Raw genomic sequence first — 13,266 nt, 5'->3', positions numbered from 1 at the left:
CAGAGACACCTAAATGCAGGTGTCAGAGTCTGTAAACATGGGACATACCACCAGGGTGGAGATTCTTATGTGGATTTTAGATCCTGGTAATGGGGCTCACAGATAGAATATAAGAACACATTGAACTTTGAAATATATGATTTTTTCTCTGTTCTTTTTATTGGCAGCAAAATATCTTGTAAATATTGGGGGGCAGGGCACTGGAAGCCATGTTCAGTGCTTTAAACTCTGTTTAAAAATAGACACAAACAGAAGCAGAAGTTAATTATCCTCTGTTTCCTCAGGCTGGATGCAAGCTTACCATGGTCTTCTTTCAGTATTGCATTATGTCTAACTACTGCTGGCTTCTCGTGGAGGGACTGTACCTCCACACTCTCCTGGTAATTTCCTTCTTCTCAGAAAGGAAGTTCTTCTGGTGGTTCATCACCCTTGGCTGGGGTAACGGCTCTCCTTTTCATATGCATAATTGTCAATTTGTTGTGCCTCTGGGATGAATTTGTAGAGCAGTAACTGGCTTTTCCAATTGCAGGTGCCCCAACTGTCTTTGTGGCTGCGTGGGCCACTGCGAGGCAACTCCATGAAAACACCGGGTAAGTTATTTGGAGGGGCGGTGGAGTTGTGAAGGCTGCTGCAGGGATTTCCTGCTCATTCCTAAGCACTGTCAGCCAAGCAAATCAACTGCAATTCAACTGTGGTGCAAGCCTGGTTCCCAGCATAGGCAGGGAAGAAACATCCAGCTGAGCAAGCCGAGAGAGAACCTCAATTTTAATTTGACCATTTTCAAGGGTGGGAGATGTCCTTCAAGAATGAATTCTGCCCATGATGTTTTAAACACCTGCATTTGATCAGTGAAGCTTTGTTCCCTTCTCTTCTCCCTTGAAAAAATTTGAAAAGTGGATGTAATTCAAGGGTAGGATATACTTTTGCCCAGTGGAAGTGAACGGTTTTCTGTCAGGGTTTTCCCAAAATGTTGCACCAGCTAAGTGAGAACAGGAAATTAATGATGTAGAAGAGGGAATGGGGGCCTATCTGAAGTACAAAACAGACTAAATCCCTTTGAAAAGACACCAGTATTTTGATAACTGAATGCACCTTCTCTTCTATTTTTGCAGGTGTTGGGACATTAACACTAATGCCAATACCTGGTGGATCATTAGAGGCCCTGTAGTTTTGTCTATTTTTGTAAGTTTTTTCTGGGACAAGCACATTCAAACTGTATTTTCAAATATTGTGAAGTCAGAGATCATCTACTCAACATGCTTTAGAAGTGTGTTAATGAACTGATCCTAGACATGTGCCTGAACTGGTGTGACACATGAATTACTGCTTAAGCAACTTTTGCTCAGCATGATTTTGTCAGTAACTAATGCCCCGAAGCTAAGTTGCAAGGAAAGCTAGAGTGTCCTCCCAAGAAGCAAGAGCCTGAAGAAGATCAGGTTTCCACATCCTGTTGATTTCATATGAATTTGGCTGGCTTGTGGAAGCTTGTTTTGGACTGTTTCAAGAAAGGCTCCGGAGGAGAAACCAAGTGGCTGTACATTTCAGTACAATAGCCTTTGTGTCTCACGGTCACTGCCCCTCTTAGCAAAGCCAAAAACAACTTGCCTTACATGATCATTAGCTTTTGTTTTGAGCAATGAGAGCAGCTCACAGGCTTCATGCACCGTCTGTTAGTAGACCACAATTAGGCTATTAAGGCATTGCTCACTGAAATGAGACGTAGGGATTGAAACTCAGTGTGAACCTGCCCAGTACAAAGCAGAGGAGATGTTAACACTTTGGCACAAGTAATATTCATCACCTAGGGTTTGAACACTTGCTGGTGCTCACCTTTATAGTTTTAAGGTACCAAGGGGTTGCAGCTGCTTCGTGGAGATAGTTCTGCCCAAGTGTGGGCCCTGGGGGTCTGCAATGATTAATTTGAAGCCTTACTAGAGAAACATGTGAGCTGCTAGCTATTCTCAAGTGACCTGCTGACACTGAGTAAGAATGCAGAAGCTGAGGTATTCGTGTTGCCAGTAGGCTCCATTATGTTTACAAATCACAAACTGCAGCACTAGCACACTCTCTTGGAAACCCAAGTATAGGTGGTGGTTTAAGCCCTGCTCCCTTTTACCACTGAGTAATTCTTCACCCCCACAAGACAAACAGAAGACCACACAAAGTGATTCAGGATCAACGAGGCCACAGCATTTATTTTCCCTAATGAAAAGGAGCTGCTCAGCAATATTTAAATTCCAGCAAGGCCCAGAAGTTCTGCAAGGTGAAAATCACAGTCTTCGTTTATCTTTTGAGGGCCACCCACCATCCCCTTGAAACCCTGATCACATCTAGCCAGCTGCCTCAGGCAGGAGCCAGTCTGCATGGCCCTGCCTCCTTACCTAACAGAGGCTTTTCTCAAGCCCATAGCTACAGATGCAAACAAACAGCCAGTCCTTGAGAATTCAGATCTAATCTCTTTATTCCTCACAGCACACAGTCCTTAGCAGTTCAAAGGGCAGAAAATCAACACTGATAAGCTCCTTTGTCCTCCCAGACTAACACGCTCGCTGTGCTGCCCACTGGCAATTCCTCCCAGCGGGAGTCCCGCAGTCCTCCCATTCCCAGTGGATTTTCATCAGCAAAAATTCCTGCACTGCCTCCAGGGCTCAGGTCTGACCTGCTGGGTTAAAAAAAACACCAGAATCCTCAGACCTGAGCCCCCTTTCCCCCCAAGACCCCCACCGTATCTCACTGCCTTTCCTTCACATTTCCCACCCCAGCTCCTCACAGCTCTGCTCCTTCCCTCACCCCCAGCTCCCAAACTTTCAGCCTTCCCACCCACCTTCTCCAGCCCAGACCACACAGCCATGCTTGCTTCCTCTTCACCCACTAATTTCGGGAGCCCCCTGCCCCAGGGACACCCTGGGTCTGTCCCATCCAATGCTGATCCCCATCTCCTGAGGAAACCCACCACCCCAGAGCCCTGCACACACAGGCGGCCATGAGGTGGTTGCATGCCTGTATGGCGCTTGTATGTGTCAATACATGTAGGGAAGGGTTGAGGGCCCGGCACGGGAGCTTGTGAAAGGTGCTGTGGGCGTGCAGCCGGGTGCTGCTGGCCCCATTGTGGTGCCGATAAGGCCAAGGGTGGCTGGGCGCCGCTGTGGGAGTAGGCACGGCCTCCCCTGCTGCTCCTGCTCTGTGTCAGGGGCTCGAGCCCACAGAAGCAGCCATTGTTTCACCCGTGCTCAAAAGCAGCGATAGATCAGCGTCTTTACGTGGGATCCACCCTCAGAGATGGGGGTTTGCAGAAGGAAGAACTGCCCCAGCTCTCCCTTATCCCTACTGTTAATGGCTTTGCCTCCGCCATCCGAAACTGTGCTGGTGTTTTCGGCAGGGAGCAAAGGGTGCGCGCAGGTGGTGTTGGCAGCCAAAGCACGGCCTGTGGCCTCATGCCCCAGCGCACACAGGGGCTTCCCCAAGGCCTTTCCTGGCCCCTTTGCACTTCAGTGATTTCTCCCGGTAATAAGCCCTGACCATAGCTAGCAAACTGTGGAAAAACCAGACAGTGTCCGAGCCCTGAGTGGCTGGGCAGGCTGGAGAGGCATGGGACAGGGTTGGGCATGGGGATGGGGACAGGGACAGCTGCAAACCCACAGGCCAGCCCCAGCCCCAGTTCTTCCTGCTCAGCCAAAACGCCTCAAACTGAGACCTGGCAGCTCACTTTTGGTTATGGGGCACTTTTGTTGTTTGCTTATTTTATTTTTTTTTTCATATCCTTCATTTTCTTTTTATTTCTTTCTTTTTATTTTCAGATTAATTTCATTCTTTTCATCAACATTTTAAGAATCCTGATGAAGAAGCTCAGCTCACCTGAAAGACGGAGCAGCGATTTCAACCAGTACAAGTACGTCCTGCACACCGTGGCATTATACCACGTCAACCCACCAGGCTCCCCTTGCCCCTTCTACACTCGTTTTCCCCTTTGTTTCCACTCCCAGGAGGCTTGCCAAGTCGACACTCCTCCTCATCCCGCTCTTTGGGGTTCACTACATCATCTTTGCTTTCTTCCCCGAAGACACAAGTAGTGGCACAATGGAAATTCAGCTGTTTTTTGAATTGGCTCTTGGATCGTTCCAGGTAATAGTTGACATGCTACTCTTTTCTTTAAGTAATACGAAGTATAACATGTAGCCCTGCGCAGAGGCCCAGTGGCAATAAGCGGTCTGATTTCCTTTGAGATATATCATCTGAATTTAAAAGCTGAAACTGCAGTTCTAATTCTGTGACCATGGTTCTTTTTGTCTTTCAGGGTTTTTTCGTGGCTGTACTTTATTGTTTTCTTAATGGTGAGGTGAGTTTTGTGTAGATAACATTCTTTTTTATTGCTCAAGTATATCTCGTTAATTAGTAGGGTATGTTTTCTCCAATGAATTACATGTTTTATCTGACAGTTTTCTTCCCAGCTACTTAACGTCACTCCTGAAATACCTCCCAGACCTGGCAAACCTATGTAATCATACGCCAGATGCGAACTTCATCTCTCATCTATTGCAACCCTTTCCTAAATCAGATAGCATTATTACTGTCTGGGAGTGGAGGGTGGGAGAACCATCCCGCACACGGTCACACTGAAAATCAGAACCTGATTCTGATGTATGATGGTACGATCTGTCATCCTGTGTCTGTTTTTGTTGCTTGATCCTTGGGAGGGAATTTAGCAAAAGCTGTAGCAAGTCCAAATTTATTAGGACTTTCATAAGGTAAAGCTTTTGGAAGAAGGTCTGTTGCCTTTGTGGTTCTATAACTCCGAGGCTCCTGGGCTAGAACTGGCACTCTAAAATACTGCTGCTGGTAGAGGCAAGGAGAAATGTTATCCAGACCTGGTAGATCCTGAGGTTATTGGAGGGAAGGAAAAAAACCCAAACTGTTAGTTCCTAAGGTTGGAAGGAAAAGTTCATTTGAAAGGGAGGATGGGTTTGAAAAATGTTGAATGGTGCTTTAACAGGGTTTCAGAAAAAAAAAGTTGTTTTGAAAAGAAAATCCACATTTTTTTCACCTTTGTGTCAAAATGTCCTGTTCTGATAAAAAAAATAAAAATCTTTGACAAATCCAAACCGGACACTAAGGCCAGCTAGTCTGCACAAACAGTTTCAACACCAATTAAACAGAAAAACAGGTTCACAGAAAATTGTGTAGCTGCAACAGCCATATCACTAGAAGTGACAAGAAACAGGCCCTACCCTAATCCCTTAAACTGGGGGTTAAATAAATAAATCCAAACCTTGGCAAAGGTAACCATCTCTCCTTTTCCTGTTATACTGCTCTCTGCAATGCTGGGCTCCAAGATAAACTAGCTGAACCAAGTATTTTGTGATCTTTCTACCTAGGTTCAGCTGGAAGTTCAGAGAAAATGGAGGCAGTGGCATTTAAGCAAACACTTGCGTCAGCATCTGAGCACCTCAGCAAGTAACGGAGGAAGTGGCTTAACTCAGGAGATGCAGGTAGTGAAGTCGAGCCCACCACAGGACAGGAGAGCAACCCTCCAAAGATCAAGCATGCTTTAACACTGCACCCTTGAGGGATACCTCCATGCTCAGGTGCACGTGGTTAAATCCCACGGACTGTGCTGGGAGTCTTGTGTATATATCCGAGAGCGGGACTTGGCTGTGGATCAGCAGTTCTTGAAGCACATCTGTTCGTCTATATCCTGTGTAGCACCAAAGTTATTTTGCAAGGCAAAATGGGCCAAAACATTATGCTCTTCCTTGGGTTTCTGGCCACAGTCATTTGTGTTTCTTTCCACACCAATATTTTTAAGCTGCTATTTCTACCTTAAATGTAGCCTCTCATTTTCCACGTGGCTCCCTTCCAATGCTAGGCCAGGCGGGTGAGTTTTAGATGTTTTGTATTTCTTCTGCTGTTGAAGCTAGGAGGATATTCAGCTTTGTAAGATGAAGGTTGCATACCGTCCTTTAACACAGACTATGGGCTTGAAATACAAAGTCACTTTGTGCCTAAAGTTTTCCAAGGTTCAAAGTCTTTCTGTTGTGGTGGAACGATGATGGACACTGAAAATATAAAGCACATCTGGGCTTCTCGTTCCACTGTGATTGTATACCCATTGCTCAGGTATTCTTCAGCGATAGTGGCAGCATCAAAGTTTTCTTCCTTTGCCTCTTCTAACAATGGTGATCTTGGAAACAGCAGTGGTCCTGTTTGGGTTTCTGTACAGTTTTTGAAAATGTAGAAGCTATTGTAGCAAATTCCAAGAGTGGCCATGAAAACTGCCCTGGTTTGTATTGCAAAGGGGTGAAAGAATTCAGCTGACAAATGCAGTCAGTCAGGTCTGGTATTTGATTTTTTATCTCTGTTTACCGAGTTGAGGCAATTCTTGCCTAGCTTTCCTTGAGGGCAAAGATGACTGAACAGAAAGCAAGTGGCATATATCACCTTCTCCCCGCTCCCGGTCACCCATATGACATTGGCAAAATAAGCACAGCTCTGCCAAGCGCTGACTGAGCGGCGCTCCCCAACTGCTCTGCCAAAACCACTCAAATAAACTTCTATTTACAGCAAGCCCTCGTGGCAGGTTTCTGCCATTTCACCAGAAGACAAACATGCAGAGAGATTCAAAGGATGCCTTCAAAGCTGAATTACCTGCACCGAAGCGATTTGTTGAGTGCTGTTATTAGCGCTGCTTCAAACTGCAAGATTCAGGACAGGAAAAATCCCATTATTTTCTGCTCGTGTTGACAGATTGCACAGCCTGTGTTCTCCTGATCAGCTGGGTACCGCGGCTGGGCTGGGACAGATGCCTTGACAGGGGGAAGGGTTTTGTATTCGCTCAGCCTCCTCTGCCTGTTTGGCTTTGCCTGCCAATGCTCGTCGCCCTGCAATGGGAGAGCTGAACCTCTTAACACCAGAGGAAAAAAAAAATCAAGGACAAATCAGTGAACTGGCAAGAGTTCCCAGGAATTAGTCCTAAACTTATGTTTTTGGAAATGGCAAGGTTTTGAGTTGGCTTAGTCCTTTAAAACTCAGCCAAAGCCAGGAAGCAGAACAGGATCAGTCCTGTGACGGAGAGAAATTAGATCCCTCCCTGTACACCCTTGGGTAAAAACTCTTGCTTCTCACTGATTTTCTGAAGCCATGCAGATCCTTCAAGTGTCTGCGAGTTTCACTCAGTCCCAGGGTATTTAGCAAGTCAGATACTTCCAAAGCGAGACAACCATTAGCCTAATTTCCTCTATGGCCCACAAAAGCTACTGTAAGACCACGAAGAGTGACACAACCTCTGTGTTCCCTATCTGAGAATTAAACGTTTATAATTTAAGCCAAAGCAGCTGTTTGCTTTAAACGCAAATGCCTTCTTCTGGCATGAATGAAGAAATATATATCCAGAGATCCAATCAAGTTTAATTAAGGAGCTCTGATGCAATTATTTGCCATCCCACAAGAGCCCAGCCCAGCACTGATGGCACAAGGCTGGGTGGAGCTACGGCTGAGTGTGTTACCTATTTGTACAGAAGTCCTGGCCAAACGGCAGGAACCACATCCCCTGGAGTAAAATGCTGCATTTTGTATTTTGTTTTTGGTGGTGGCGGTTTTTTAAATCTGTGCTCAAGCATAAGCTATTGTTTTACCCGGTCACTTTGGTTTTATTTGACCTTCCTGAAATAAACAGATAAGAGGAAGCTTCCCAGATTGCCATATTGCACGTTTACTCCAGGCACTGAGCACCCGGGCAGCAAGCGCTGTCCTGGTTTGTCTGGAGAGCTCTGCCTTCATAAAACCCCTCCGACGTCACGTCAGCTGGCGCTGGGAGTCCTCGGAGCTTAGGGAAGGAAGAGCAGGTCCACGAGGGCAGGTGCCAGAAGCAGGCGTCCCCGTGCATTGTGGTGCTGTGACCTGGATGTAGAAGGCTGCTGCCAAGCGCCACCTTAGCAGGTGGTGCCACCTCTCCCATCTTCTGCACCGGCATTGCGAAAGCGCTCTTCCCTGCTGGTGTCTCTGTGATTAACTGTGCTGGTGAATAGTAGGGGAAAGAGGTGCTTAACTCCGGGAACTCTGACATGTCCATAGCTAGATGAAGAGGAACAGGGAAGCTATGCAAAAATCAGGAGATGGTTGGGTGCAAGGCGCACAGGCTCTACCTTCAGTGTCCTGAAATTACCCACAGAGGCTGAACACGAGCTCCATATTTACTGTTCACCCATTTTTCCCTTCTCAGTACTCACTCCCCAGTATTCGGCGTACAGCAGGCAGTTGTTAGCAGTAAATAGGACTGGCACCAACTTTCAGACAAGCAGTTTAACATCCTTCTAGGGTGTTAGACTTGTGAAACCTGTGGCTATTCTCTCCTAGTCCCGTGGGAGGCTACTTGCAGCTCCGCAGGCAGCAGCTCCTTCAGCCCTAATGCCAGCGCTCAGACATAAGGCTGAATTTAAGAGGAAGTGATTAATGATTTTTTTCTCCCAACACAGCAACGAGGAAGTTCCCAGCAAAACTGTCAGAAGCCAGAAAGCTGTATTGTTTTGCAGTGAATAATGACATTGTGCAACGTTTCGCTGAGCACTGGGGGAGCTGCAAGAAACTGTTTCAGAAGGGGGCTGTGCCAGTTCACAGGGTCTGGATCCACGGCTGGAAAACAAGTGAAACGCCATGAAGGTGATGTTTTGGAAGAAGGGCAACTACCTGCTTAGGAAAGGCCCCAGCTGAGGGAAGGAGAAGCCAGGCAAGTGCAGCAATCTTCCTGTAATCGCCTTCTCCAGAGTCACAAAAACAAGCAATGCTCAACCCCCAAACCACACATCCCTCAAAGCACAGACTGCAAAGCCACTGTAGATTTAAAATCAAAATACAACAAACAGTCCAGGATAAGTCCCTAGTTAGTACGCCCTAGACCATGATTTCCTTATTCTTATCCACAAGCAGTGGTTTGTGCACACATTTACGATTAAAGTTAGGAACTGGACAAGTCAGAACAGCTCATCAGCAGGAGGTGGTGTTCATTACCCTGCTTTTAAGAGAAATTAGACCTTATGAGACAGGCCGATGGCCTCTCCCTTCAGGAGAGCACCAGATGCTGATTAACTTGCTTGAGATTACATAAACTAATGCAGTGGTGATGTTGGAAATTTACCTTTCTTGCATTTAGCTAAGCCTATTAGTACAGCGAGCTTTAAACAAAACCTGTAGAAATACATCTGAACCCAGATACCGCTTCTGCGGGCCAAATGAGCAAAGCTGGGGGAAGAACAAGGATGCTTCAGACAGGGTGCGGTGTGGGAAAAGGGAGGCAAAGGACACAGGAAAGAGCTCTTTAGCTGGTAAACAGAGCACATGCAGCAGCAGGAAGTCATTCGGAGCCTGTAAGGTTATCTCTAATTCCCACAAAATGCAGCTGACCACCCCTTGTTTCAAAACACAAGCAAGCGAGCTGGCTGCTTGGGTTGGTGCAGACACAGAGGGGAAGGAAGAGGGGTGAGCAGTGGCCACGCAGCCACATCTCCCCCTGTGGGAGCTCAGCAAAGCGCCGAGCTGCCATTTCTTCATCAGTCTGGCTGGGTAAACAGCTGGGTAGACCACACCTGGGAGATTACATTAACCCCACTCATCCCCTTAAACCTCTAAATATACAGAAAATGACAATTCTCTTTTTCTTCAAAGAAATTTATTTAACAAAATTCAGTAATATTGCTTGCTTGACAGTTGCTTCAGAAAATGAACAGTTGCCAACTGCAGCGCAGGATGCTGTATATGAGGACGTCTCCGAGACAATCAACCCTGTTTTGTAGCATTTAGCCACCAAAACGCATTTTCACCCAGCACTAGTAAGTCAAGCAGTACTATACAAAACTAGCTGGAAAAATAAAAAAAAGTTACTGTATTTTCCCTGGAGGATTCCCTACCCCCAACAAAAGGCCTCTTCTCCAGTTAGCAGAGGGCATCTTGAAACCACCCTCAACTGCACCGAGCCCTGTGTGAACTCAAAGGCCAATTGTCATCTGCCTCCTGAGTGGAGTCAGAGGCACCGGCTGGGGACGTGCTCTCTGTGCCTGCCCTCCTCCCAAGGGCACAGGGGCTGCAGGCACCGTCCCGCAAGCAGTTTAGGTCTGTTTGGATACCGCCAGGTTCCTAGAAAAAGGAGAAATTGTCCTGCCCAGCACAGGCATCCCTGCACACCAGGACTGATCGGTAGTTACTTGGGGCACCCAACCACCTGGTAACGCCAGGGTGCAGCCATCCGGGACTGCACCTTGCAGTCTCTTTCTGGGGTAAGTGGTGCAGCCAAAGCCAACAGCACTTGTCTCACCAGAAGATGTGCAAGTGGCATTGTCCAGAGCAAGCCTGGTCTAAAACTGCATTGCAGGAGACTGAAGAATGTTACCTTAAAAGTTTACGGCCACCCAAGAAGGTACAGGGACTGTCCTCATGAAGGAAGTCCACCTGAGTGCGTTCAGTAAGTGCAGATGTATGATCTTACAACTCTTGCCTTACAAACAGCATTCAAACATCAATCTGTTTACTTGTGGCTTGCCTACCTGGCCTTCATGCTGTGATGCTTTTGTCTTGGGTGAAAAATTGTGTTAAACGTGCTGCACAGGAAATGAAAATCTTGCTCTACAGCTACCAAACAAACTACAGGGATGAAACATGTAGAAACACATGTACTAGAACAAAATACAAGCAATCTTAACAGCAGATACAGAAAAAAAAAAAAGACTTTAAACCAAAGACCCTGAAATACTCAGAACACATTTATCTCACAGTCAGTGTTGTACACTGCACAGGGAGGAGACATTCAGGACAAACAACCTCTTGGTCTTCTCTCCTTTTACATCAGACACCACGGGGAACTTCAAAGCTGCAACAATTTTAGAGATCTTAACTAAGCAATGGCAAGGGGTGGCCAGCCTTACTGATATTTCAGTCAAGTCTCTTTGGAGTTCCTCCAGCTGTGACAGATCAGAGCTGCCCCCACCAGCTGCTCCTTAAATGATCACAGGCTTCTCCTCCTAGATCCACTGTTAATCAAGGGAAGAAAGGGACTTGGTGTGACCAGGAGGACCTGGAGTTTTCTCTGCTTAGGAGGAATATTAAAGGAAACTCTCAGCTAGAGGATGAGTGCATTTCCCACTGCCTTGGAGGGAAGCCTTCCTGACCAAAACACCCCAGGTGTGCCGAGATGCAGGAGTAAGCATGGTCTGCCCAGCCACAATGCCCACCCAAAGCTTGTCCCTCTCCTTCCATCCCCAGACAGATGGAAAAGAAACCAGCAAGAGGAAACCCCACCACAGCAAACTATGCAAGGGCTGTGAGGGAGCCAGCATGGGCAAGGGGCACTTGGCATTGACCAAGGTGCTGTATGGGCACTGACGAGCAGCAGGGGAGAGGCTGTGAGTGCAGGAACATGCTGCTGCCCGAGGCAGGCGGTGCAGCCTTCCCTGTACTCCTGCATCGCCCCGAGCCTGCCCTCGGGCCCCGGGACAGCCACATTGCCCTGTCCCTCTGTTCAGAGGAGCTACAGACAGACCTACAGAGGCTGGGACAGGGATTGCAGCTGTAGGACACAACGTAAGTGATCAGTTTGCCTGCGTGCCTTCTCTTTTGAAAGGGGAAAGGAGGAGAGTGAGGCCCAGAGAAGGTTTTCAGTAAGCATGGCCAGGCACAAGTCATCCATCCCTGAGACAGAACAAAGCCGTGAGATGCTCTGGAGGTGCGTCACACTCTTCACGGGCTCCAGAGCGCAGGGGAAAGCCCAGCAGCACCAAACCCACACCAGTACAGGCTTTGTGTAAGCCTCAAAAGCTGAGCCCACTTGTGTAGGTTGCAGCCTGCTCCTCCTGCACAAGCTCAGCAGGAAGCCTCCTTCTTCATCCATTCCTCTGGGAAGCTGTGTGCCAGCAGCAGCCAGTCCCAGCCTCCGCGCTGACCGGTGGGCATGTCTTCTGCAATTGCCTGCCTGACTCACACTTCCCTCCTTGCACGTGATTTAAGGCATGGTGTCCTTTTCAAACTTCATTAGACTCCCTTTTTTTTCCAGTCTAATTGGCAAAGCTGATTACACAAAGGCACAGTACACCCTCGGCACCTAGATTTTTCCTACCCTGTTCCTGGGGTGCGTTATGCTGTTGATGTGCAATCCGCTGATCCCGTTGAGGAAGAAGAGAAAGGCTGCGATGAACTCGCACCAGTACGTCAGCGTGAAGCCCATGAAGGTGAGGTGATCCTTCATGAGGATGGAGAAGCTCAGAACCCCAGCGGCCGACAGCAAAAACGAGCCAAGGATGAGGACCGAGCCCATCGACCACTTGCGCCTCGAGTTGGCGTCTTCGCAGACCTGGGAGACCATCAGCAGCTCCAGGCCAAAGATAGCGACCACGACGGCAAAGGACACCATGCTCCTGATGGGAATCATGCCCACGCTCAGCCCCTCCACGTTGGCCAGGCCCAGGTCGGTGCTGCACTTCAGGACGCTGCCGTTGCTGACGATGCAGAAGTGCCACAGCCCGAAGAGCTCGCCCCTCGCCAGCAGCCAGCGGCCGTCGCAGACAGAGATGGACGAGAGGACGACGGCGATGGCCACGCACAGGATGATCAGGCTCCTGATCAGCGTCTCGAAGAAGGCTTTCTGCGGTCTCCGGTGCGCCAGCAGCCTCTGCGCCTTCGAGGGTGGTGGGGAAGGAGAAAAAGAGAGTTAGGAGCGCTTCTTCGGGCGGGAAGGAGGCTGTGGGGACGAGGCAGAGGGGGGCTCGCAGGACCGGTGGCAGCGCTTGAGGTGATTTTGGCTCTGCCTGCCTGCACGTCGGGGGACAGGTTTGGGGTGCGGGGGCTCCGTGCAGAGCCAGATCCTGATCCCTGCCCGGGCTGGAGGAAGCAGGGGGCCGGGGGGAGGATGGAAGGGGGCAGGAGGGGGTCCCAGGGGTGCAGCCCCCCCGGCTCTGCCCACCCCGAGCCCGGCTCTTCGCACCCCGCGGCTCCGACCCCCGGGGCTGGGGGGTCCCAGCAGGGACGGGCGGGGGGGGGAAGCACCGAGGGGGCGACCGGAGCAGGAGCTTCCCCCCCATCCCCACCCCGTCCGGGCTCCGCGGGGCCCAGGGGGCTGCCTCCGCCCTACCTGCGCCCCGATGGCCGTCATGCTGCCGGCGGCACCTCGCGCCGAGGAGAGGCCGGGGCGGGCTCCGGCCGCGGCCCTTTATGGCCCCGGAGGCGGCCGCCACGCCTGCGGGGCCCCCCCCGCGGCTGAGTCAGCAGCAGCGCGGCCCCGACGGGCGGAGC

The 13,266-nt window shown here is 49.3% G+C and overlaps 2 protein-coding genes across 2 annotated transcripts in view; one reads left to right on the top strand and one right to left on the bottom strand.

Annotated features, from left to right (window-relative positions):
* SCTR (secretin receptor) overlaps nt 1–12,643 on the top strand; it is a 27,743-nt gene extending 15,100 nt beyond the window's left edge. The window contains 7 exon segments of the mRNA XM_083840936.1: nt 285–438; nt 530–590; nt 1,113–1,182; nt 3,798–3,889; nt 3,984–4,122; nt 4,295–4,336; nt 5,373–12,643. Coding sequence (XP_083697062.1) covers nt 285–438; nt 530–590; nt 1,113–1,182; nt 3,798–3,889; nt 3,984–4,122; nt 4,295–4,336; nt 5,373–5,549 — 735 coding nt within the window. The 3' untranslated portion in view covers nt 5,550–12,643.
* Nucleotides 9,642–13,266, bottom strand: TMEM37 (transmembrane protein 37). Its single transcript, XM_083840937.1, has 2 exons — nt 13,106–13,266; nt 9,642–12,652 (listed from the first exon to the last, which is right to left on the bottom strand). Exons 1-2 carry the CDS (start codon nt 13,124–13,126, stop codon nt 12,080–12,082), a joined length of 594 nt encoding a protein of 197 aa, XP_083697063.1. The 5' UTR covers nt 13,127–13,266; the 3' UTR covers nt 9,642–12,079.

The sequence above is a fragment of the Anser anser genome, assembly GCF_964211835.1.
Source record: "Anser anser genome assembly, chromosome: 6".
NCBI classification, from domain to species: Eukaryota; Metazoa; Chordata; class Aves; order Anseriformes; family Anatidae; genus Anser; species Anser anser.
This window is presented reverse-complemented; position numbering and strand designations above follow the sequence as displayed.